This window comes from Perognathus longimembris, chromosome 1, assembly GCF_023159225.1.
Source record: "Perognathus longimembris pacificus isolate PPM17 chromosome 1, ASM2315922v1, whole genome shotgun sequence".
Lineage (NCBI taxonomy): Eukaryota > Metazoa > Chordata > Mammalia > Rodentia > Heteromyidae > Perognathus > Perognathus longimembris.
In genome coordinates, this window is record NC_063161.1 from 57,132,758 (window position 1) to 57,157,392 (window position 24,635).

Genomic DNA, 24,635 nt, shown 5'->3' on the forward strand with positions numbered 1-24,635 from the left:
AATTTGAAAACATAGTGATACAGATCCATCATAGTATATAGTGATGAACAGGGCCTGTAACAGCAGTTTTGTAGTTGTCTTAATTTCTATTGCCTTGGATTCTTATTTGTGTTATTTTTCCATTAAAAGTATAGTGGATTCCAGACTTAACTACTTACCACTAGTCTTGGGGCAGGTTACTTTATGTGAAGTGGAGCTGCATGTTTGATAGGTACTTTAAGTGTTCAGTGAGGTAATAAGATTACACTGAAGAGAAAATTCCAATATCCATTCTCGGTACTATTATCTGAGGCTCTTTCCCTCCCAAGTTTGCATAGTATGTAATGTAATAAATATTTAAGTTTTAATAGTTGTATTTCATAGGAATGGAATTAGAAAGTCTTTTTTGCTGTAGTTGTTGGCTGTGGGGCTTGAACTCAGGGCCTGGGCGCTGTCCCTGAGATTTTTTTTTTTTTTTTTTTTTGGCCAGTCCTGGGCCTTGGACTCAGGGCCTGAGCACTGTCCCTGGCTTCTTCCCGCTCAAGGCTAGCACTCTGCCACTTGAGCCACAGCACCGCTTCTGGCCGTTTTCTGTATATGTGGTGCTGGGGAATCGAACCTAGGGCCTCGTGTATCCGAGGCAGGCACTCTTGCCACTAGGCTATATCCCCAGCCCGTGTCCCTGAGATTTTTTCACTCAAAGCTAGGGCTCTACTTCTTTGAGCCACAGCTCCACTTCCAGTTTTCTGATAGTTAATTAGGTAGATAAGAGCCTCATGGACATTCCTGCCTAGGCTGGCTTTGAACAGTGGTCTTCAGATCTCAGCCTTCTGAGTAGCTAGGATTACAGGCATGAGCCACCAGCCTGGCTGAAGTACTTCTTTATATGTAAAATAATTGTTTAAGGACACATCAACAATTGTGTTTATCCCCATTGAGATAACTAGGAGAATACATTTGTGTTTAAGAGATTCTGGCAGTAGGCAAAGCTATAGAGTGAAAGTTCTGTTTGGTATGTAAAATTGAATTGGTATGTAAAATTTCAACCTTATTTTCATGGTTGCAATTTTGTATTAATTTGCATGGTATGAGGAAAAGAGGTAATTTCTGAAAGAACCAAAGAGTATCATTTAATGTTTATGCAGCTAGAAGAGAGACTGATTTCTGGAGTTGAGACTAAAGGTTAAAAAAAATTTTTTTTTAAATAGAACAGGATAAAACTTAGAAGCAATAGTTTGAACATTGTCCCTTTTTTCCTATTATGTTTGAAATCCATTCCCATTTCTCTGTAATTAGTATTTGTATATGGGCATTTGCTTTCACTAATTTTGTACCTTTAGTTCTTAGGATTTTGCTGTAATATGAATGCTTTTGTCCCCTCCAATTCATGTTGCAACTTAATCTCTAATGCAGCCATAAGTAAGAGGTGAGGAGCCTTTGGGAGGTGATTAAGCCTTGAGGGCTTTGTCCTCTGATAGGATTACTCCCTTTATGTTCTATTGCCATATGGCAGACACAACAGTGAGGCAGCATCTTGGAAGTAGGGGACTACTGGTCCCTTACCAGACAACCAAACTTGCCAGACTTTGGGCTTCACTCCTTCAGTACTGTGAGAAATATCTGTTACTTATAAATTATGAGGTATTATAGCAACACAAGCAAATTTTAATGCTTGTTAATTTACAAGTGTTTTTTGTGCAATGTAATGTGAGATATAGTTGATAGTTCTCCTGTTTTTGCTAAAAGAAAAGAATAGTTTAACTGTTCTTCCTCCGCGTCACCAGAATGCCTTTTTTCCTGGTTGCTGTTCAGTGTGCCAGATGTGAGATATGATGCTATTGATCCCAGGTGCTCCTACAGTCTCCTTAGGAAGATTGGTTGTGAAATGAATCCATAGCATCTCATTGTTCTTTTGCTTTTTGTCTTTGGTCGATCAAAGATCCCACACATGTAACTGTCTTTGTTCTAGGGAAGAGAATTAAGGAATTACTGGTGATGGGAAGAGCCAAAATATAAGAGCTTTATCATTGAAATTAGTGTTATCAGGAAAAATGAACAATGTCATTTTTAGGGGAAATGGGTAGAACTAGAAATCATCATGTTAAATGAGATAAGCCAGATTCAGAAAGACAGTTATTTGTTTTTCATATCTGAAATCCAGGAGAGAAGAATATTTCAAAGTAGAAGGGGAAGGTGATGAGGCTTATAGGGTTGGGAGTATGATAAAGGGGATAGATATGAAGACATGTAATACTCTTTATGAAAATGCCATTGTGGAATAATGAAATTTATTTTGTACAGTTAATAGGCACTAGTTAGAAAATAAGAAATTTAGATATCACTAAGTGAGAGAAACCAATCAGAAGAGGATACAAACTTAAGCTTCCAACCAGGAAGACATTCTGGAAAAGGCAAAACTATGGAGATGATAAAAAAGAACAGTGAGTAGTTGCCAGGAATTAGAAGATTAAGAAGTGGTAAATAGGCAGAGCACAGGACTCTCAGTGCCATGAACTAATTGCATGGTACTACAGTGGTGAGTGGTGAATACACAAGTGAACCCTAATGTAAAATACGGATTTAGGTGATAATGACATGTCCTTGTAGGTTCATTGATTGTATTCAAAATACTAATCTGGTGTAGATGCTGATTGTAACAGATGCTGTATGTATTGGGAGTAGAGTTGTTGTGCTCAGCTTAATTTTACTCTGAACCTAAAACTGCTTAAAATAAGTTATGTCATTGTACTTTAGCAGATGAAGATGGAATCTTGAAGATAATTAAAGACCATATAGTCAGTTTTGTTGGTTATATATAACCGCCTGTCATTAGGCTATGTAGGAGACATGGGAGGAGGAGCACCCTTGAGGCTGAGCCCAGGCAGAAATCCAAAAAGCAAAACAGCAACAACAAATTGTTAGGGGAAGCCAGGCACAGGTGGCTGCACCTGTAATCCTAGCTACTCAGGAGGCTGAGATCTGAAGATCTGGGTTTGAAGCCAGCCAGAGCAGAAAAGTCTGTGAGACTACGCTTATCTCCAGTTAACCATAATAAAATAATAATAATAACAACCTGGAAATGGAGCTGTGGCTTAAGTGTTAGAGGGCCAACCTTGAGCAAAAAAGTGTGGGGACAGGGCCCAGACCCTGGATCCAAGACCCAGGACCAACACCAAAAAAAAAGTGCAGGATGAGGGGCAGGGATCAAGGCATGGCTCAAATAGTAGAGCACTTGCCTAGCTATTGGGAGGTACTGAGGTCCAGCTCCTAATTTATGTTAATATTTGCCACCTTGTAGGTAGGTGCCTTTACCCTTCCTCCTCAGTGTTATATCATCAACCCTTTCTATTTTCTCCTCTATACCTTAAGCAAGGGTAGAGTTACAAGAGAATTGCTTAAAAATATTGAAATTGTAGGCGGACTTGTAATGTTCTGCTATTTTGTAATTGCTTCTCATGTAGAGAAATGCTAAAAGCCTGTCATATTATGATTCCTTTCTCATACTCTTATGGTATACTATCTAGCCACATAGATGAAATTAATTTTTCCTTTTAAAAATTACTCTATTCTGGATATATTTTTCCTACAGAATGGACAACTGTCACATAAGAACATAGTCTGTGTGTAAGGCCTCTGTGATGTATGTCATCCTCCAAGCCATGCCAAGCTGACCAACTCCATTATCATCACAGCCCTTTACTTAAAGTTAGTATAGTTGTTAAGTTGTGCATGCTTTTACTTGTTTTATTTAGTAGTGCTGGGAATTGACCCCAGAGTATGCATTACGCATGCTAGGCAAGTGCTGTACCATTGAGTTATTGCCTTATTGCCTGTTGTGTTTAATCTTTTATCTCTATAGGTTAAAGATAGGTGTTGTCTTAAGACTATCAGCACTGAAAAAATACAAGCAACCAAAAATTCAGATACTTCTCAAGACCTCATGTGAAGATTTGATTTGGGTGGATTATATATATCTGTTGGCAATAATTAGAACTGTTGGGAAGGCAGACCACGAAGCTGTCAGTGAAAAGAAACTTTGCTTAAGAGTTCATTTATATTCTAATAATTGCTCTGTCATGATAATCTTTAATTTAAAACGAAATATATTGACATAGAATTGGCCTTTTAGGAGATGTATTGTTGTGTGAACTTTAATACTTGTGGTTATAATAAAAGTCAGGACAACAGTCAGGATCTGAGAATGGTTGCAACTGCCCCACACTCCCACATGCTACCTTTATGCTTATACCTTCCCTGTACAAGGTAACCATTGTCATGTTGTTCGATTATAGTTGTGACCTTTCAAGAATGTCACGTGAATACAATTTTATATTATTTAACCTTTGAGTCTGGCGTCTTTATTCAGTATAATGCCTTTAAAACTTATCCAAGTTATGGAGTAAAATGCTAGTTCATTCCTTTTCATTGCTGATTAGTATCCTCTTGTATAGTTGAATTTGCCATACTTTTATTATTTTGATAGTCTAGCATGTATATTTGTTCTTTTCTTAAATTTTTGTCTTATTTCAGTAAGGGAATACTAGACTCAATGAGTTGAAGTGTTCTTTTTCTATTGTGTGGAAGAAATTGTGTGGTTGGTGTTATTACTACAAATACTTAGTAGAATTCATAGAAATTACCTGGGTCTGAAGGTAGCTTTTTTGGGAAGGCTTTTAACTACAACTTCAACTTTTGTTGAAGCTGTTCACTGCATCAGTGTTTATCATATTGATCCTTTAAAGAATGTGCTGTGGTTTCATCAGTTTTTCTGTTCCAGTCTTATTGATGTCTACTTTTACTTCTTGTGTTCTGCATTCTGTATATAATTTTGCTTTTTTCCTTTCTTAAGGTGGAAGTTTAGATTACTTGAGTTCTTTTCAAATATAAGCAATTTAAGTTTATAATGATTTTCCTGCATTTCAAATATTTTTAACTTTATATGTTTGGATTTGAGCCTACCATTTTATTGTCTGTTTGATTCTTCTATTTTGTTCCTCTGTAGCCTCTTTCCTTGGGTTGTTTAAATGTTCTTTAGTTTTCCATTTCAGTGTACTGTGCTTTTGATATTTTTTAGTGACAGCTCTAATATACATAGATTTTCATAGTATGCCATTTGAAGTGAAAATGTGTAAACTTTATTACCTTGCAGATAGATGCCTTTGACTTGCCCTTACCCCTTAATGTTTAATATCTTTCCTTCCTACCTATTACCTACCTATCAGAAAATGTTATACATCTGGTTTTAAATTGTTGAACATATTTTAAGAAATTCAAGGTGAAAATAACTAATATATTTATCCAGATATTCACCATTTCTCTTATTTTTTTAAATTCCTCTTTCCATTTCTTCTGACAGAAAAAGTGTCTGAATTAGCAATTCTTGTAGGACTTACAAAGGATTCTTAATGTTTTTCTGAGTGTTATTTATTCCACACCATTCCTGCTTATGAATAAATTTTTTTTTTTGGCCAGTGCTGGGGCTTGGGACTGGGCCTGAGCACTGGTCCCTGGCTTCCTTTTGCTCAAGGCTAGCATGTACCACTTGAGCCACAGTGCCCCTTCTGGCCATTTTCTATATATGTGGTGCTGAGGAATTCCCAGGGCTTCATGTATGAGAGGCAAGCACTCTACCACTAGGCCGTATTCCCAACCCAAGTAATATTTTTATAAGTAATATTTTTTAAATGAGAAAAAGTAAAAATAGCATTTACTGTCAAATAGGATAAATTATCAAGCTCTAAAAATGGATAATATATTCTACCTGAAAATTTCTGTAGTTTTTAAAATATTGTGTTAATTCTCTTTTCTAAGCTGAGATTTGAATTTGGGGCCTTTTTAAAGTTCTCTACCACTTGAAGCATACTCGTGGCCCGTTGTGCTTTAGTTATTTTTAGGAAAGGGTATCATGCCTTGGCTGAGTGCTGGTTTGAGACTGCAATACTCCCTATCTATGCTTTCAGGTAGCAGAGATTACAGGTGTGTGCTACCATGCCTGGCCCAAAATGCTGTTAGTTTTCAAATTGGTATTTCATTATAATGAATTAACTCCAACATAAAATAGTTTTATTACCAGTACTTAGGATGATTGGGTAGATGGTGTGATGTGGATTTTCTCCAGATAAAAAATTACATTCAATGTGGATCATACTGGAGTACAATATGACTATATAAAGTAACCCAAGATAAGAAGTTATCCAGAACAGTGCTTCGTAGGATTTATTGTACATGTGGATTTTGTACAGAGCAAAAAAAAATGCAGATTCTGATCCACTAGGTTTGGAATTTTACCTGAGATATCTTGCATTTGCAGCAAGCTCCCAAGTGATAATGATATCGCCTTACTGCATAAATATTAAGGAGAGTAGTCTATTATTGAAAATATACATACATGTGTGTGTTTTAATATTTTGTGGGTTGTGGGGCTTGAACTTAGGGCCTGGATGTGTCCCTAAAATTTTTTTGTTCAAGGCTAATGTTCCACCATTTTGAGCCACAGCACCACTTCTGGGTTTTTTGGTGGTTAATTGGAGATGAGTTTCATGGGCTTTCCTGTCCCAGCTTGCTTTGAACTGCAATCCTCAGATCTCAGCCTCTGGAGTAGCTAGGATTATAGGCATGAATCAACCAGTACATGGCTATTTAAATATTTTAAATCATCTGTTTGAGTTACTGATTTTAGTTGCTCAGATCAAAATACTTCGGAGTTATTCTAGACTCTACTGTCTAACAAATACTTTTTACATTTTCTCCCAGTTAATCCTGTTGGTTATATTTTCAAAACATCTGAAATCAGATTGCTTTGCCTACCACTCTGGTACAAGCCTGTCATCTTCCTGGTAGATTAGGAGAGTCCATTTACTGGCCTCTGCTGATTCTCTTGCTACCTCCACTGTTCAAAACTATTTTGTAGTCCCTCTCACTAAGAGAAGAGTGTTGAAGGTGCTGTATGATCTTGTTTTCTATCCTTTTTATCCTTGTCTTCCCTGTCTGTTGTTTGTTTTTTTGAACATCCCAGTCATGTTTCTTTGCCTTAGGATGTTGATATTTGCTGTTCTCTCTCTAGATTGCTTCGTATTGGTTATCAGCATAGTTCCTTTGCTTTTTTCAGATCAGTTTTATTGTCACTTGATCAGAGGCTTTCTTTCTCTACCACTCTGTGAAATAGCAGCTTCTCATTTTCTCATCCTTTTTGGCTATATTTTTTCTCTGTAGCATTTTTCAAAATCTAGCACACTAGGAATTTTACTTACCTTGTTTAAATCTTCTAGAAGCTTTAAAACTACTACAACCTTTGGAGTTCTTCTGACATGTGCTATTTTAGAAAACAATGAGGAAAATTACTTCATATACATGTGGGATAATTATAACTAATAAAATTTGGGATTTCTTGTGCTAGATGTTATAAATAATACTGGGATGATTTAATGCAGTCCTATCTTGCCTCAGTCATTTGAAGAAGGAATATTGAAATTGTTTCTCTTGTAAATTTATTTTGACACCAAAATCACTTTACCATGTTTCTCAGTTTTTTGCTCTTAGAATCTGATCCTTTAGTTGAGAACTCAAATTTGTTCACCAAATCACAGGCATGTTTCTGCTTTGTATTCCTTGCTTCTGCACTTTTCCTTCCCAGCCAGTTACTCTAGTTTTGCAAATCATCCTGCTTCTGATCTCCTCCCACTCTGGTCCATTTGACTTGCTGGCTTAACAATCTTTGAAAAATTAAATTTACATACCTTGGTTGTTTTGCAGGGCTTACCATGATAAGTTAGGTTCTTACACTGGGCTATACTCACAGTTATGTATCATTTTTATCATGTGGGTCTTTAAAGGAATCCTTAAGGTTAAATCTAAGCAGCTCAGTCATTCACTTGAAGATATAACTATCTAGCCTTACTTGATTTGCCTTATGCTTAATTTTTTTTATTATCCCTTACTTATCTTTCAGATGAAATTCTTAGCTTATATGACCATCCTTCCTCACCACACACAAACAACTCTTAATCTTGTTCTTGTCAGACTGGCTTAGCTAGATACTACTATATTTCTCTATGCTATGTTGTTATTTCAGTATATTAAGTTCTTTAGCACATAACCTCATCTTCCCAGAAACCTCCATTTCAAGTTTATCTCTCTTCCTTAGGTAATATCATCTCTGAATTATGAAACATACTATTTCGCTTTTGTTATTTCATAGTTTTTTAAAAATAAGACTCAGCTTCTTTATTGTAAGTAATATAAAAGACTACTGGTTTATCTAGAAACAGGCTTTTTTTTTTTTTTTTTTTTTTTTTGGTGGGTCATGGGGATTGAACTCGACCTGGGCACTGTCCCTTAGCTCTTTTGCTTAAGGCTAGTGCCCTACCGCTTTGAACCAGAGAGCCATTTCTGGTTTTTGAGGGCTTAATTGGAGATTAGAGTCTCACTGGGACTTTTCTGCTCAGGGTGGCTTCAAACAGCAACCCTCAGATATCAGCCTCCTGAGTAAGTAGGATTACAGGCATGAGCCACTGACGCCTGTCTTGTACTTTTTTCTTTTATGTGTAAAATCATTTTTTGGTTCAAAATTGTTTTCTAAATTGATGTTGTTAGGAGACAAATATAAAAATTATCTTATGATTTGTCATATAGGGAACGCTTTACAAAGGAAAAATGAAGAAGAAGATTGTATATACCATAAATGTGGGAGACCATGAGTATGAAGATATGGAAGGTAACTTTCTACTTTTATAAAGCTTGTATGTTGAAATCATACTTTGTACTTCTAAACTGATAGTTGTATAAAAGTTAAAATAAATAGTATTGTATTTTCTTATATTCTTTTTTAATATTACTAAATAGTTGTACAGGGGTTACAATTCCAAGAGTTAGATTATGAGTACAATGCTTTTACTTATTTACTGGTATTCTTTAATCCTGAAATAAACTACTTAAGAACTGCATACATTTTTTTCTTCTCAGAGTTTACATTTTGATGAAAGGTTTTTAAATTAGTTGAAATTTTCAAATTTTGCTTTCTATTGGTTAGAGGTTTCTGTTTTTGTTGCTTTTTTATTTTTCTTTTTCTTTGTTTGCCAGTCTTGGGCCTTGGACTCAGGGCCTGAACACTGTCCCTGGCTTCTTTTTGCTCAAGGCTAGCACTTTGCCACTTGAGCCACAGCGCCTCTTCTGGCCTTTTCTATATATGTGGTGCTGAGGAATCGAACTCAGGGCTTCATGTATATGAGGCAAGCGCTCTTGCCACTAGGCCATATTCCCAGCCCTTGTTGCTATTTTTTTAATGGTATTTTTCTCTGCTTCTAAAGTTAATCTTTTACAGTTAACAAACTAAGCTTAGAATGCTTTCTTATCCTCTTAGTCTTAATTTATAGGTTATTATCTGTCATCTGAATTAGATGACTTATTGACCTATGTATTTAGTTAGCTTTTGTTTTTTGAAACTGGGTTTTACTATGTTGTTTATGCTCACCTTGAACTTTGTATATAGTCCCAGAATGGCCTCAAGCTTTTGATCCTCTTTCCTCTGCCTTCCAAATGCTGCAGTTTCAACTGTACTACCATGGCCTGATTCAAATTAGACATTGAATACAGTGCTTGCTTGCTTTCCATCCTTTTCAAAAAAAAGAGGGAGGATGGTATTTCTTCAGTGACAGTCTGTTGTTGATGTGCTCTAAGTATTGTATCTAAAACTTTATATCTTTCCCAAATCATTCAAACATAGATTTTTCTGGGTATATAAGCATATAATTCTGGATTGGTAGGTTTTATTTTCTCTCAGCACTTTGAAGGTGTTATTTAATCATTTTCTTGTTTTCTGTCTTGCTTAATACTGGAGTCTCCCGGGATTTATGTCAGTTTTTCTACCTTGGAAGTTTTATTCTTCAGCTCTAAACACTAGTGTGGACATTTAGATAGAAGTAGGATATTCCCAACTTTTCATTTGTTAGCTATATTCTGTTAACAACTCAGCTCACTAAACCTTTATTTTTGTGCTGAATCATAGAAGGTTTTTACTTGCTTATATCCCAGAATACATGCTTGCGTATAAATTGGTTATATTTATGGTAAGAGTTTGTAAACTGGTATAGATCCTAAAAAGGCTAATTTGACAATATCCATAGTACAAATGTAGACACACATTGATTCGTCAATTGCTGTTTTAATAATGATGTAGTTATACTTTTGTGTGTATGTGCTGGTTGTGAGGCTTGAACTCAGGGCCTGGGTTCTGTCTCTTAGCTTTTTCATTCAAGGCTAATATTCTACCACTTGAGCAACAGCTCCACTTCTGGCTTTTGGTGGTTAATTGAAGAGAGTTAATTGAAAGAGTCCATGGAATTTCCTGCTTTGACTGGCTTCAAACTATAATCCTCAAATCTCTGCCTGTTGAGTAGCTAGGATTACAGGTGTGTGCCACTAATGGCTGTCTGTAGGTACACTTTTCAAAATGTGAAATAATGGCACTGGAGATACAGCTCAGCAGTAGAATATTTGCTTAGTATGTCTAAGCCTTGGATTTGATCTTAGGTGCTTCAAGTGTGTGTATTTGTGTGTGTTACTGTTGGAACTATTAAATTTAGTATGTTTGTTATTTATGTAGTATTATTGCCATGTAGAATGAGGGCCCTTAGAGTATCTAGATCATCATATTACTATATACAATTACTTATTTCTGGAGGATTTGAAAGTATATATGAATGTTTTACTTCACAGGTGAAGAAAACAGAAATGACACTGTTGCAAGTGGCCTCTTGTACAATGAAACAGACAGATGTCCAATATGTCTTAATTGCTTATTAGAGAAGGAAGTTGGTTTTCCAGAAAGTTGTAATCATGTCTTCTGTATGACCTGTATTCTTAAATGGGCAGAGGTAAGTAGGAGGATTAACCACAGTTGGTAAGGTAATTTAATTATCTAGGGTTTCATTTTGCCTAAAGAGCTGATACTCCTTTTACAAATTATCTTACATATTTTCTTAGTACAAATTTCTTTATTCAAATTCTGTCAATATATTTCTAATTTTCTTTTACCTAGCTTTTCTTTTTATGTAATTAAAGAATTTTAAATGCATACTTCTTTAAAAAACAAAAATCCTACAACAGGGAAAGCAGAACCAACTTTTTTTCTAACTCTGAGAGAAGGATAGTATATCTTTACTACTGATAACACCTCTATCTGCTTTTTGTCATAATATATATACATATATGTATATACATATATTCATATACATGTACATATGAACATATATGTATATACACATATATGAATATATAGGTATATATTCATATATATGTATATACGTATTCCTCTTTATATCAGCCTTGTGAAATAACCAGATCAGATTTCATAGTGTCTTTCCATGTTACAGCTGGGTAATCAAGTTTCGTGGACTTGGCCAAGATTGTATGCCTTAAAAAGAAGATGAAATTTAGAAGCAAATTTTCTAATCCATGGTTTAATTCAGTATGAACTAATTTCAGAGTCTGAGAGATTCTACAGATATTGTTCATAGAATGTCAATAATTAAAAAAAACAGGACATTTTGGAGTTGAAATAATTGTGCTGTTTCAATTCAAGTCAAATTTATTGAAATAAATATTTTTCAGCCCTGTTGTTACAAATCAGTATATAAATTCATTATTCTTGTTAACCGCATTGTATTTCCTCAATTAAGATTACTGTGTAAAATGAATTAATTACATCTCATATATTTTTGCACAGGGGCTGGGAATATGGCCTAGTGGCAAGAGTGCTTGGCTTGTACACATGAAGCCCTGGGTTCGATTCCCCAGCACCACATATATAGAAAACGGCCAGAAGTAGTGCTGTGGCTCAAGTGGCAGAGTGCTAGCCTTGAGCAAAAGAAGCCAGGGACAGTGCTCAGGCCCCGAGTCCAAGGCCCAGGACTGGCCAAAAAAATATATATATATATATGTATGTATTAGTTCATTAGTCATTAGTTACATTCAGACTACTCATTGTCTTTGATCCACACAAACCCACCCACCCCCCAAAAAAATCTCACATTGTTTATTTAGTATTCTTAAGTACTTGGGAATTTGTTTCATTTTATTTACATTAGGGGTTTCGGAGTTCTGTGTTTTACTTATATTTTCTTGAGAATAGAAAGAACTGACTTTATCAACACTGCTTAGTCTGAGTTCTACAAGAAAGGAAAAAAAGGTTTCTTACGTTAGTGGAACTCATAATGATATGTATAAAGGAGTTTTAATTTAGATTAAAACCTAAACCAGTCTTTGACAAGAAGGGATGAAAGACAAATAAAAATGTGTTTTTAGAGTATTTTGAGTTTTACCACATTAGTATGATTGGTATATCTCCCCGTGTATTTGCCAGGAATGTGGATTAATAAAATGAGAATATATTCTTTCTCCCTTAGTCCTCTAAAGATGAAAGTAGTGTTGAATTTAGTGCACTTGATTTATGATTAAATATTTAAAAAGAAATATTCTTTGGGCTAAAGAAGTCCTGTTTCTTAATGGTTGGAAGGTTTTAGTTCAGCTTTGTATGATTATATTCAGTGATCAAGTTATCACAAACTTCAACATAATCTGAATATGTATTTTTCTCTAAGTTAATAGCAGTTGTATAGACACAGTCATAAGCTTTAAACATGTAGATGTTATAGTCTTTTCTAGGTTTCATATTGAGAAGTAGTAACTTTTCTTTGTTAAAGAAAAGATATACATTTAAAGTTCTATGTTCTAGGCTACAGACTCCCTCCCCCTCCCCCTCTCCCTCCTAGACAGTGGCAAAGTTAAGTATATTTTTAACCCTTGTAGAACATAATTGTTAAGTTGAAAGCACTTGATAACATGTAAGTGCTATTCATCAACACTTGCATGTAATATTTTACTTAAGTGTTAATCCTTTGAATATAAATATGTCATTGAAGTAAAATTGCTTTTCAAAAGCAAATACTTGCTTTTATGCATACTACTTACTTTCTTCCATTGTGATGCTGAACAGGGCAGATTAAACATAACATTCCAAATTTCTTCATTGTCTGTCAATTGTTTCATTATCCCTAATGGGCATAGCAACTGTCAGTTCAATAAACCACCAAATGGAGCAATAACAAGAGGGCAGTCTACTAACAAATTATAAATGATTACTAGTTTATAAAGTCAGTAAGGCTTCTAATTTAAATTTTCAGTTGAATCTTAAAGCTGTTAGAAAAATTAGATGTGCTTTAAGCTATAGAATCATTTCAAATTCACTAGTGGGTAGTGTATTTGTGTGTGTATGTCGTCATTAAGATCTTTCCTCATTTTTCTTCACTCAGAGGTATGCAGTTGGTTTGTTTCAGCTTGAGTAGGAATAAGTTGTATGTAGTCCAAGTGTCTTAAAGAGCCATGTCCTATACTAAGGATTTCTTACACCTTGTTTCATTTAGTTTTATGTAATTTCCCTATCTTAATGCTGATTAATACACAAGGTAAAGATTCTGAATTACTAATAATTTTCCATATACCTCAAGGAATGGGCTCAAGTTTAAACAATTTCTAAAAATGTAGTTATAGTTTGTGATAAGAAAACAGCTCAAAAATCTGGGTATAATGTAATTCTAGCTACTCCAGAGGCAAAGATTAGAAGGATTATGGTTCAAGTAAGTTCTGGGCCAAAAGCTCCTGAGATCCTGTCTCCCTGAACAAAGCTGTGTGTTGTTGTGTACCTACCATCCTAGCTACATAAGTAGTAAAAATGGGAAAATTGAAATACAGGTAACCTAAATGTAAAGGTAAGACCCTATTCTAAAATAACCAAAAGCAAAAAAGGGCTGAGGGTGGTATTCAGGTGGTAGAGTTACTGCCTAGTGAGTACAGGATCTTGAATTCATACCCTAGCAACTACAAACAAACCAACAACACTTCACAAAGTGTATTTGATTAATCTTTGTGGATTTATATGTCTTCTAGAAACTACACCATATTGTAACTTGTAGTCAAGGTTTACTGAAATACTTAGGATATTAAACAACAAAACAAGGGGTACTTATTTGTTTGCTTTCACCTTAATATTTTAGGCACTGTAGAAATCCTAATTGTATAAAACCAGTAGTTAGAAAAGTTAACATAGATGGTAGACTATTTATTTTGGATACACTGTAGAGATTTTCATGTCCTAAAATACCTATTTCTAGCTGGTGTGGTGGTACATTTCCATGATCCCAGCTACTCAAGAGGTGAGAATAAGATCTCAGTCTGAGACAGTTCTGGTAAAAGTTCTAGACCTTGTACTGGTGGCTCACACCTATAATCCTAGCTACTCAGAGGCTGAGATTTGAGGATTGTGGTTCAAAGCCAGCCGGGTCAGGGGCAGGAAAGTCCATGAGACACTTAACTCCAATTAACCACCAGAAAATCAGAAGTGGCACTGTGCATCAAGTGGTAGAGCTCAGGGACAGTACCCAGGCCCGGAGTTCAAGCCTCATGACTACCCCCGCCAAAAAAAAAAAAAAAAAAAAAGTTCTAGACCCTATCTAAACAAAAAGGATTGAGATCCGTGATTGAAGAGCACAGACAGCCTTGAATTTCAGTCACTTAGATTACCACAAGAAAAAAAAAACAAAAAAAACTTCAGTATCAAAGTTAATTTCAATCTTGTCAAGTTAAAAATCTTTGTTCTGTGGTTATTTATACAAGTCCTAAGTTAGAGCTTTAAAGTGATTGAATGAACTATTGTAGTATTCCATAGCATGCACTTTATTTAAACCAGAAAGATTCAGTATAATGGAACCTGTTCTGGCCTTTCTGGCCCAGAACCTAATTGTCTGACCTTAGGTATATGAAAACAAAAAATTCATAGAAGTATGCTATTAGTTTAACAAATGAGAATGGTGATGATAATATAGAAACAAAATAATGACCAAAGACAGCCCTTGGACTGATGAAATGTATCAGAGCCAGTATGCTAAAGTTTTTCAGTTATTTAAAGAATTTTTTGTCTGACCCCTACTGTGAGCAAAACAAAATTTACATCTAGTGAAAAATTTGAAGTTACTTAAGGTTAACCTTGGTAATTATTTTAGATAGATGTTTAGAAAGGTAAAATCTAGAAAAGTCTGATGAACCAACAGAGATAGCTGATCATAATCATGGTCTTCCACGGATACTTTCCCCTCCCTCCCCCAATACACTAGTGATAAGATTTACCATTGCTGGCAAGAGGTGGTTGATATTTTGGCCTTTGAAAAATTAGGGTTTGAGAACTTAGAAACATTACACTATTAAAGCACTTAAAAGTTCTTACTGTATTTATTTTTGGTGCTAAAAATTGAATCCAGAGCCTCCCACATGCTAAAGCGCATGCTTTTCCACTGAGGTACACCTTAGCCCCTTTCTGTATTAAAAAAGACATGCAGTGTATGTATGTAATTAGTATGTTTGTGATAGCTGAGATTATTACCTTTATCTTTTAAGTAACATCACTTTTTAAGGATCATTTAAAAAAATATGATTAGCTTTCCCAGGGTAAGCAAATTATCTGCCTTAACGTATCTTAGTTTTTTATTTTGTATCAATTGCTGAATGCTTCAGTTTGAAAAGGCAAAGCTAATGAAATTAAAACTAGACAGTTGACAAAGACGTGCTTTCTCTCATGAGACTAGACATGAAGTCTTACAAGGTGTCATAAAGCTCTTGAAGAACAGTGTTGAATACAGACAACAATGTTGAATACAGACAGGTGAGGAGTGCATTTTAAAATTAATAGTATAGTATATAACAAACAAGATAGAAGCAATTCACACCTGTTTTGATTTGGATATGTTTTATATAGGCATTCTAATGACTATATTATTTTTCAGTAGTATAGTAATTCAGCAAATATTGTTGTTTCTTTTTTAACTACCTTTTCCTCTTAGTTTAGTGGGAGTGTTTGTTTTCATTCCCAGACCATCTCAAGCCTGTCTTTTACATAATCCTTTGACTAATAAATTTAAGTATTTTTAGGGAGTAAAAATTTTACTCCCTAAAAATACTTAAAAATAATGCAATTTATCAGATAATTTATCTATTATACTTGTTCAGTAGGTGGTTGGGCTTTCTGTCTTCATCCATAAAGTAAATTAGGAAGATTGCAAACTTGAACTTTTGGCTAAGTTTTTCATATACACTACTGTTTTCTACCCTGTCACTTAATCCTTTGGTAGAACAAAGAATATTTTTACAGTGTGAACACTTACTACTACCTAAAAAGTGTTTATGTAGATTTTCTATTTTAATACTCTATTCACCAGTTGGGTAAATTTTGTATATTCTGTGTAGTTTAAAGTGTCAGGGTATATAAAATGGTGTACATAGGTAGTTACTGAGTTTTCTGTTTCAGTTTCTTTCTAGAGAAAGAAAAGTCTTAACTATTAAATGTAGGAGAAATTCAGATAACCGGTTATATAATGTCACTTGAAGGACGTGAAAATTCCATTTGAGGACTTAGATGGAATATATCTCAGTTTTAATCTTAATATTGATTCTTAAGAATGTCTGAAAACTGTTCCACAATTTAAGTGTGATACGGACATATAGGCTCATTATAGATGAGCACTTACTTTGGGGGTATAAGTTAGTTGTCCTAGAACCATCAATGAGAAAGGATTGGTCATGGTTAATATGCCTCAAGCTGTAGTGATCAGCATTTTAAATTACCTTTTATTTGAGTTTGAACTGCAGTTTTGTATATATAAGTTTTATTTGTTAGTTGGCAAGATAGATGTTGTAGAGATTCCCATGAACAGGAAAATTTACCTGTCAAAGTAGTACTGAGGTATAGTTGCTAAGCATTTACCTTTAACGCTTGCTTCTCTCTCTCTAGGAGGGGCTATCTGTAGGCAGCCTATGTGATTGAGGATAGAGCAGCCCCAGGAAGCAAGAAATAGTAGGAATCAAGAATCCTGAATTCTCAAATAAGGAAGGTTTCCTGTTCTTACATTTAATGTGGGTTTGTCTGAGCTGGGAATTTACAACGCTTCAGAATACTAGGGTATGTTTCACTGGAATCACTAGGAAGATGATTTCTTTCCCTCGATTTGCTTTTTTAACTGGTAGTACCTTAGTACAGAGAAGTCATAGTATAATTATGCCTTTTTTCTTTAACACATTATACTGTTGAGAAGCTATATTTAAATTTTTTTCAGCTCTGTCATAAATTGAGTAGTGTTTTTAGATACTTTGTGAAAGTGTAAATTTTTAAAATTGTCAAAAGTCATTACTGGGGCTGGGGATATGGCCTAGTGGCAAGAGAGCTTGCCTCGTATACATGAGGCCCTGGGTTCGATTCCCCAGCACCACATATACAGAAAACGGCCAGAAGTGGCGCTGTGGCTCAAGTGGTAGAGTGCTAGCCTTGAGCAAAAAGGAAGCCAGGGACAGTGCTCAGGCCCTGAGTCCAAGGCCCAGGACTGGCCAAAAAAAAAAAAGTCATTACTAAACAGGTGGATAATTGAGGATATATTATTTCATGTAAAGAATCACAATGATGTGTAATGGAATTTTACATGTAAAGAAACAAAGTTTGCAATAATTTTGTTAAAATCACCTTTAAAATAGTGTATTAATTTTTTTCCATATTTTATATGTTTTAAACCTTACTGCTGATGAGTGTGGAGGTACATGCTTATAATTCCAGCACTGGGGAGGGGAGGCTGGGATGATTGCAGCAGCATGGTTACACGTTAGCAGCCATCCTGGGTTATATATGAAAACATCAACAACACCACAGCAGCAGCAGACCAAAAACCCTTACTACTCAGAAATTTAATCAGTTATTCTAGCCAGACACATTTCTCTTGGAAAATCAAACTACACTTAGGAAACTGAAGTGTATTTATGACATTTTGTGGATAGTTATCTGCTGCATGTAAAGATGAGGTTTTCTTGGGAATGCATAAAGTTTAGATCAGGCTAAACGTGTGTGTGTGTGTGTGTGTATGTGTGTGTGTGTGTGTGTGTTGGGGGGGGATGGCAGTACTGGGGTACTGGGGTTTTGAACTCAGTGCCTCTAGCTTGCTAGGCACTAGTATTTTACCGCTTGCCCATACATACCTCCAGCCCATTTTTTGCTGGTGTTTTTAGGCGAGGAGTCTAGCAAATTTTGCCTAGACTCTCCTTGAAAACCCCGATCCTCTGGATTTTAGCCTCCTAAGTAATCAAGATTATAGGCACGAGCCACTGGTACCTAGCTCATTTTTTTAAACTTTTGTAAATTTTCTATTAAAGGTTTGTGATGATCACACAAAGTGTAACTTGATACCTTAGTAAACTTAGTAAAGTTAGTGAATTTTTTGTATACATTAGAAAAAAATTACTAGGCTTTCAAAATATATTTTGATCTTTTTTCATTTAATTCTTTACTTATCCTTATATCAGGAAAAGTATTGCTATGGAAACACCTCAGAATTAACCAAATTGCCTCTTTGGTTTTGGAAATGTTTTGGTAAACTTCTTTCTAAGATCAAATGTGGACAGCATTGTTTTGTAACCATAGCATAAATACTTTATCTAGTGTTGGTGGCTTGTTTTCTGAGTTTTCCTTTCCTGGGAAAGATAATTCTGTTTTTTGTTTTGTTTTGTATATATTAGCATGAGTTTCACTGTGACATTTTCACTCATGGACGCAGTGCATCCCAATCAGTCTTACCCACCTATCACACTCCTTTATCCTACTTGCCCGTTTAAAAACAATTCAGTTTTAGGAAATTTTTCTGTTGGCCTACCCTAAGGGAGTTAACTTATTTCTGGTATTAATTAGATTACTCTTAGGAAATAGAAATAGTTTCTGACTGCTATTTTCCTATTTTCTTTTGTTATAGCAGTGGAACCTTTTCTTCAGATGAAAATCTAGACAGAGCCAAAGAAATGATCCATAAGGAACCAAAAGAATGAAAACCCTACCTAGGACCCAAATATTTGAAACAGATCTAAATGGAATGGTTCAGGTTAAACTGCATTACATTAAAGAGTTTTAAGGGAAGAATACCCTTTAGTTGCTGTCAACTGAAAATATTTAATAAAGAAAAAATGATAATGTAATTACAGAGTCATGGAAAGATTTGATATAGAATATAGAGTAAATTTCTTGAATACAGAGACTTTAAGATTTTGTGTCATAACTTGAATTAGGTAGAATTTTTCCTGTGTATGTTGTGAAATTTACAAATTCTGATAGAAATTGTTTTTCTCACCGTGCGTATGTACATAGATATGTATATATTGTGAATGTATATACATACATACATTACCAAGGGTTTGTTGGGGTGTGTGTGTGTTTTTTTTTTAAGTGTGTCAGGACTGAGGCTTAAACTCAGGACCTACGAACTGTCCCTTGGTTTTTTCCACTCAAAGCTAGTGCTGTACCAGTTGAGCCACACCTCCACTTCCAGATTTTGGCTTGTTAATTGGAGCTAAATCTCACATATTTTTGTGCCCAGGCTGGCTTCATCATCACTTCTTGGCCTCATGAGTAGCTAGGATTATAGGCATTGTGTGTGTGTGTGTGTGTGTGTGTGTGTGTGTGTGTGTGTGTGTGTGTGTTAATATTTACAAGACCTTATATAGTAAGTAGTATTAGTATATTACACATGTTATTCTAAGAATTGTTAACTCACTTAATTTCATAAAACCTTAAGCCTTGTTGATAAATTCTGTTGCTCTCATTTTCATAAATAAGATAGTTGAAGCATAGAGATGATGTATAACTTGCCCAAGTTTGGACAAGATGAAATTTATAAGAAGACAATCAAGATTTTCTATTCATCTATCTTACTTTTCAGCAAACACTGAAGGAAACAAAGTTTTATTAATTACTGTTTCATCTTTTTATGAGTAGCTATCTACCTTTAAAGTTGGGCCTAGCATTACATGCCACTCGAGAAGATCAGAGTTCAAGTTCTGCCCAGGCAAAAAGTTATTAGCACAATCCCCATCTCAACCAACAATGTGGATGTGGTGGATTACCTTTGTGATACTGGCCATTGGGAGACATAGGTAGAAGGATTGCAATCCAAAGTCAGCCTGGGCAAAAATATTAGAGCCTATCTAAAAAATAACTAATATAGCTGGGCTCCTGTGGTTTATGTCTATAATCCTAGCTACTTAGGAGGCTGCCATCTGAGGATCATAGTCCAAAACCAGCCTGGGCAGGAAAAAAAAACATTTTGGGATTCTGTTTCCAAATAACCAGCAAAAGTGATGGACTAGAGTTGTGGTTCAAACAATAGATACCAACTTTGAGCGAAGCTGAGGGAGAGGTCCTTAGATTAAGCTTGCTTGGAACTGGCACAGAAGAAACAAACAGAAAAATGAAAGCAAAAAGGGCTGGAGCTGTAAGCAAGTGGTAGAGTGCCTGCTCAATAAATTAGTACAAGGTCCTGAGTTAAAGCTCCTACTCCCCTCCAAATTCTAAGAAATAATTGGATCTTTAAAACAAATTAAAATGTTTTAAACTTTGAAAAAGTAAATTAATTTTAAATTTTTTACTTATAAATTATAAATGAGTAAAAGTTATAAGTGTAGTAATACTCACGGTAGTAATAATACAAACTTAACTTGTAAGGCATTTCTTGCCCTGTATATTAACTGATAAGTGGTCAGTAGTTCCTTGAACTAGAATTACTATTTGTAATTATTAAAAAGATGTAGACAGCTTTGTTCTACTCATAGATGAAGTTTTCTGTAAAGGAAGTAATGGCACCCTAAATTCCTACTATTTGTAAGTTTCACTGACTTGTACCTGTTTGACATGATTTATTACAATACATATAAGTTATAATAAATAGTGTTTTACCTTTGCTTGTATGAGCCTATCTCTTTTTGTGCTAAAAGCCAGAAAGGGAAAGGTCCTAGTATTTTAGTCTCCTATGGAGCCATAGAAGGTGACTTGTCTAGATTCCCTAACTATCTTTGATCTTCTGGACTGTTGCTTTAAATTGTTAGCGTCTGTTTTACTTTTTTTTTTTTTTTGGCCAGTCCTGGGCCTTGGACTCAGGGCCTGAGCACTGTCCCTGGCTTCTTCCCGCTCAAGGCTAGCATTCTGCCACTTGAGCCACAGCGCCGCTTCTGGCCGTTTTCTGCATATGTGGTGCTGGGGAATCGAACCTAGGGCCTCGTGTATCCGAGGCAGGCACTCTTGCCACTAGGCTATATCCCCAGCCCCCTGTTTTACTTTTATAACTGCAAATATTAGTAGTATCTATTCCTGTTTTCTTCATAACTGCAGTCTTCCCTCTTATTCTACCAGAAATCATTACATTTTAAACCATTTAGATAATATAAACCCACTCTTATACAAATATTTAATAGTATTATCTGGTAAGAAATAATTGCACATGAAATTTGAAGCACAAAAAATATATTTACATCAAAATAAAGTTGATTTATAATCATGTAGACATGATTGAAGGACCAATTTCCTTACTAAATAAAGAATCCCTATAATTTCAAAAGGATGAGCATAGTAATAGATAAGCAAATGTATGAATAGGTATTTTAAAGAACCATTGAAAAGCTTTAAAAATTACAAAATATGTTCACCTTTAGGTTTATAAAAGGAAATCCATGATGTTAAGAATGGGATGGGGGCTGGGGATATGGCCTAGTGGCAAGAGTGTTTGCCTCATATACATGAGGCCCTGGGTTCAATTCCCCAGCACCACATATACAGAAAATGGCCAGAAGTGGCACTGTGGCTCAAGTGGCAGAGTGCTAGCCTTGAGCAAAAAGAAGCCAGGGACAGTGCTCAGGCCCTGAGTCCAAGCCCCAGGACTGGCCAGAAAAAAAGAATGGGACGGGACTGGGAATATGGCCAAGTGGTAGAGTGTTTGCCTCATGTACCCTGAAACCCTGGGTTTGATTCCTCAGCACCACATATATAGAAAAAGCCAGAAGTGGCGCTGTGGCTCAAGTGGTAGAGTGCTAGCCTTGAACAAAAAGAAGCCAGGGACCTTGTTCAGGTCAAGCCCCAGGACTGGCAAAGAAAAAAAAAAAAAAGGACAGTTCTGAATTACTAAAGAGAACCAACCTAATATATATATATATATAATATATATTATATAAATTAAGAGGAAGAATTCACTTCAGTACATGAATTATACTGAAACACACACTGGATATCTGCAAAAGAACATATAAAGAATGCCCTTTGGAGTAACTGGGCATGTTGGAGTACAACTGTAATCCCGGGTACTGAAAAGGAGGGGCAGGAGAATTTTGAGTTTGAGGCAAACCCAGACACACAAAGTTAGTCTGACCTATCTCAAAACCAATAAAAAACAGAAGGCCTGAGGATTTAAGTTCAAATGGTAGAACTTGAAGGTTCCACAATCCTGCAACAATCAAGTAAATTTTAAAAAGTTCTACAAAAGTCCTGACTCATGTAGTGGTAATCCCTCTGTCCATCACCTTTATAATAACAATAAAGTGAATTAATTTTTAAAAAATCTACAGAACCTCCATTAAGGTAATAGAGGAGGAGCGTGGAGGAGTACTTTTTGTCATCATTCAAATATTTTTTGTTGGCTGGCAAAGATACCTATTCAAAATAGTTTGAGGAAAGTGGTTTGTCACAAATTTATGAAAATATATGTGAGTTTCCCAAGACATTCATTCCTCTTAGTTTGGCACATTTTGTTTAGCAATTCGTTCGAGGTTTAGCATTATAGCCAGTTGTACATGACAGAGCTCTAGACTGTAGCCCAGCTTTCATTATACCAGTGGTTCTCAGTGGTACAGTAGGTCTTAATGGAATCTTAGTAACAGAGATCTTATCTGTTCATCATCGCACTTGTTTGCTAACATAGGTAACTATCAGTAACATTGAATGGATGAAAAAAGTTTAAGGCATTGTTCTGTAGTATGCCACAGGCTACTTTATTGTTCAAAGAAGATTAAAAATACTTCTCGCCTGGGCACCTGTGCCTCACGTGAGACCTGTAATACTAGCTACTGAAGAGACTGAGATCTGATCTTAGGATCACAGTTTAGGCCAGACCAGGCAGAAAAGTCTTCAAAATCTCTGAAGCTGGAAGTGGAGGTATGGTGTGGTTTAAGTGCCAGCCTTGAGTGTAAAAGCTAAGGGACAGCACCTAGGCCCCGAGTTCAATCACCAGTACCTAGCACACAGATACAAAAGTGCTTTTCTGTTGTGGAAATTTATAACTGTATTTAGTATAATTTAGTGTTACTTATTCTAAAGGAACATTTGTAGAACTATAATTTATTTGTTGTTTTTCAGACACTGGCTTCATGTCCTATTGATCGAAAACCTTTTCAGGCAGTATTTAAATTCAGTCCTTTGGAAGGTTGTGTTAAGGTAAGTCTTGAGGTTTTTTTGCAATATAATCTGTATAAAGCTAGTTGAAGCAGTTTTCCTTTTGATAGATTTCCAGTTAGTGTGTATTTGAAAATTGCTCAACTTTGTTTCCCATTCTTCTTCAACATAACAAACTGGGGCCTTTCAACAAGGATACTGAAATTCTGAATCTTTTTTTTTTCCCTTTGCCTTCTAAAGAAGGTAAATCTACTATAATAACTTTATGATATTCCACAAAATGTATTAGATCTCTGATTCACTAAGAAAGCATCACATTTAATTACAGAGTACTTACATTTTAAAAAAATTTCTTCATATGGATACTTTGAATATTTTGCAAACATTTCTTAGTTGAATAGCTCTTTGAATATATTTTTCCATTGGAAAAAAGTGTTTAAGTATTTTTAGAACAGAAGATCAGCCCCTACAAAGGTTTTATGTTTTTCATGAAAAACAATTTGAGATTAGCCAGTAAAATTTAATTTAAAATGTCTTTGTTCTTAAATGTTTGTTACATCATTAATGTTACTTATTATGAGTTATTATGAGCTATGATTGTGATCTGAGTTGATGTTTGATTTATTGAAAAAAGGAAAAATAGGAATTCCTGAGTTAATGAGTAAGAGGAAAATAGAAAATGACAATAATGGTTAAGTAAAATACTTGAGAATTACTCAACACCAAATGTATGAGAATAAATGATAAACAGCTGAAAATAAGCATACTCAACATGTGATACCATTAAAGGGAAATAGAGGAAAGGGTATGGAATCAACATGCCACAGTTGTAGTTGCTCTCAGTATAGGCATTCATACTAAAACTTGGCATACTTTTATCAGGTGTGTAATGATGAAAACCAAATTGCAATTCAAATAAAATGCTAGAAAGCATTTCCTTGTAATTACCTCTCTGTCTATAAATGAGTAAAGATATTAAGTGTTTACTGTCTTAGAGAAAAGATATTAAGTATAATACAGTAAAAATTAAAGTGACTTTTCTGGAAGACATTCTTGCTGTATTTTTTTTTCAGATTATTTTTATAAATCTGTGTTGCTAAAGATTATCATGAAGTAACTTCCAAAGACACTTTGTTGCATAGAATTAAAATTTGTAGCGTGTACTTATTAAAATTTAGTACAGTGCTAATACAATTTTTGTGAGTTTAAAAAATGTTTTTAGGGGCTGGGAATATGGCCTAGTGGCAAGAGTGCTTGCCTCCTACACATGAAGCTCTCGCTTCGATGCCTCAGCACCACATATATGGAAAACGGCCAGAAGGGGCGCTGTGGCTCAGGTGGCAGAGTGCTAGCCTTGAGCGTGAAGAAGCCA

At 35.3% G+C, this 24,635-nt stretch overlaps 1 protein-coding gene across 2 annotated transcripts in view; it reads left to right on the forward strand.

The window, feature by feature from the left end:
- Positions 1 to 24,635, forward strand: part of Scaf11 (SR-related CTD associated factor 11) — a 72,308-nt gene that overhangs the window by 21,153 nt on the left and 26,520 nt on the right. For both annotated transcript variants that reach the window (XM_048365902.1, XM_048365911.1), the window contains exons 2-4: positions 8,611 to 8,692; positions 10,693 to 10,850; positions 23,228 to 23,305. In XM_048365902.1, the coding sequence (XP_048221859.1) occupies positions 8,632 to 8,692; positions 10,693 to 10,850; positions 23,228 to 23,305 (297 nt within the window). In that variant the 5' untranslated portion in view covers positions 8,611 to 8,631. The remainder of the gene's footprint in view (positions 1 to 8,610; positions 8,693 to 10,692; positions 10,851 to 23,227; positions 23,306 to 24,635) is intronic.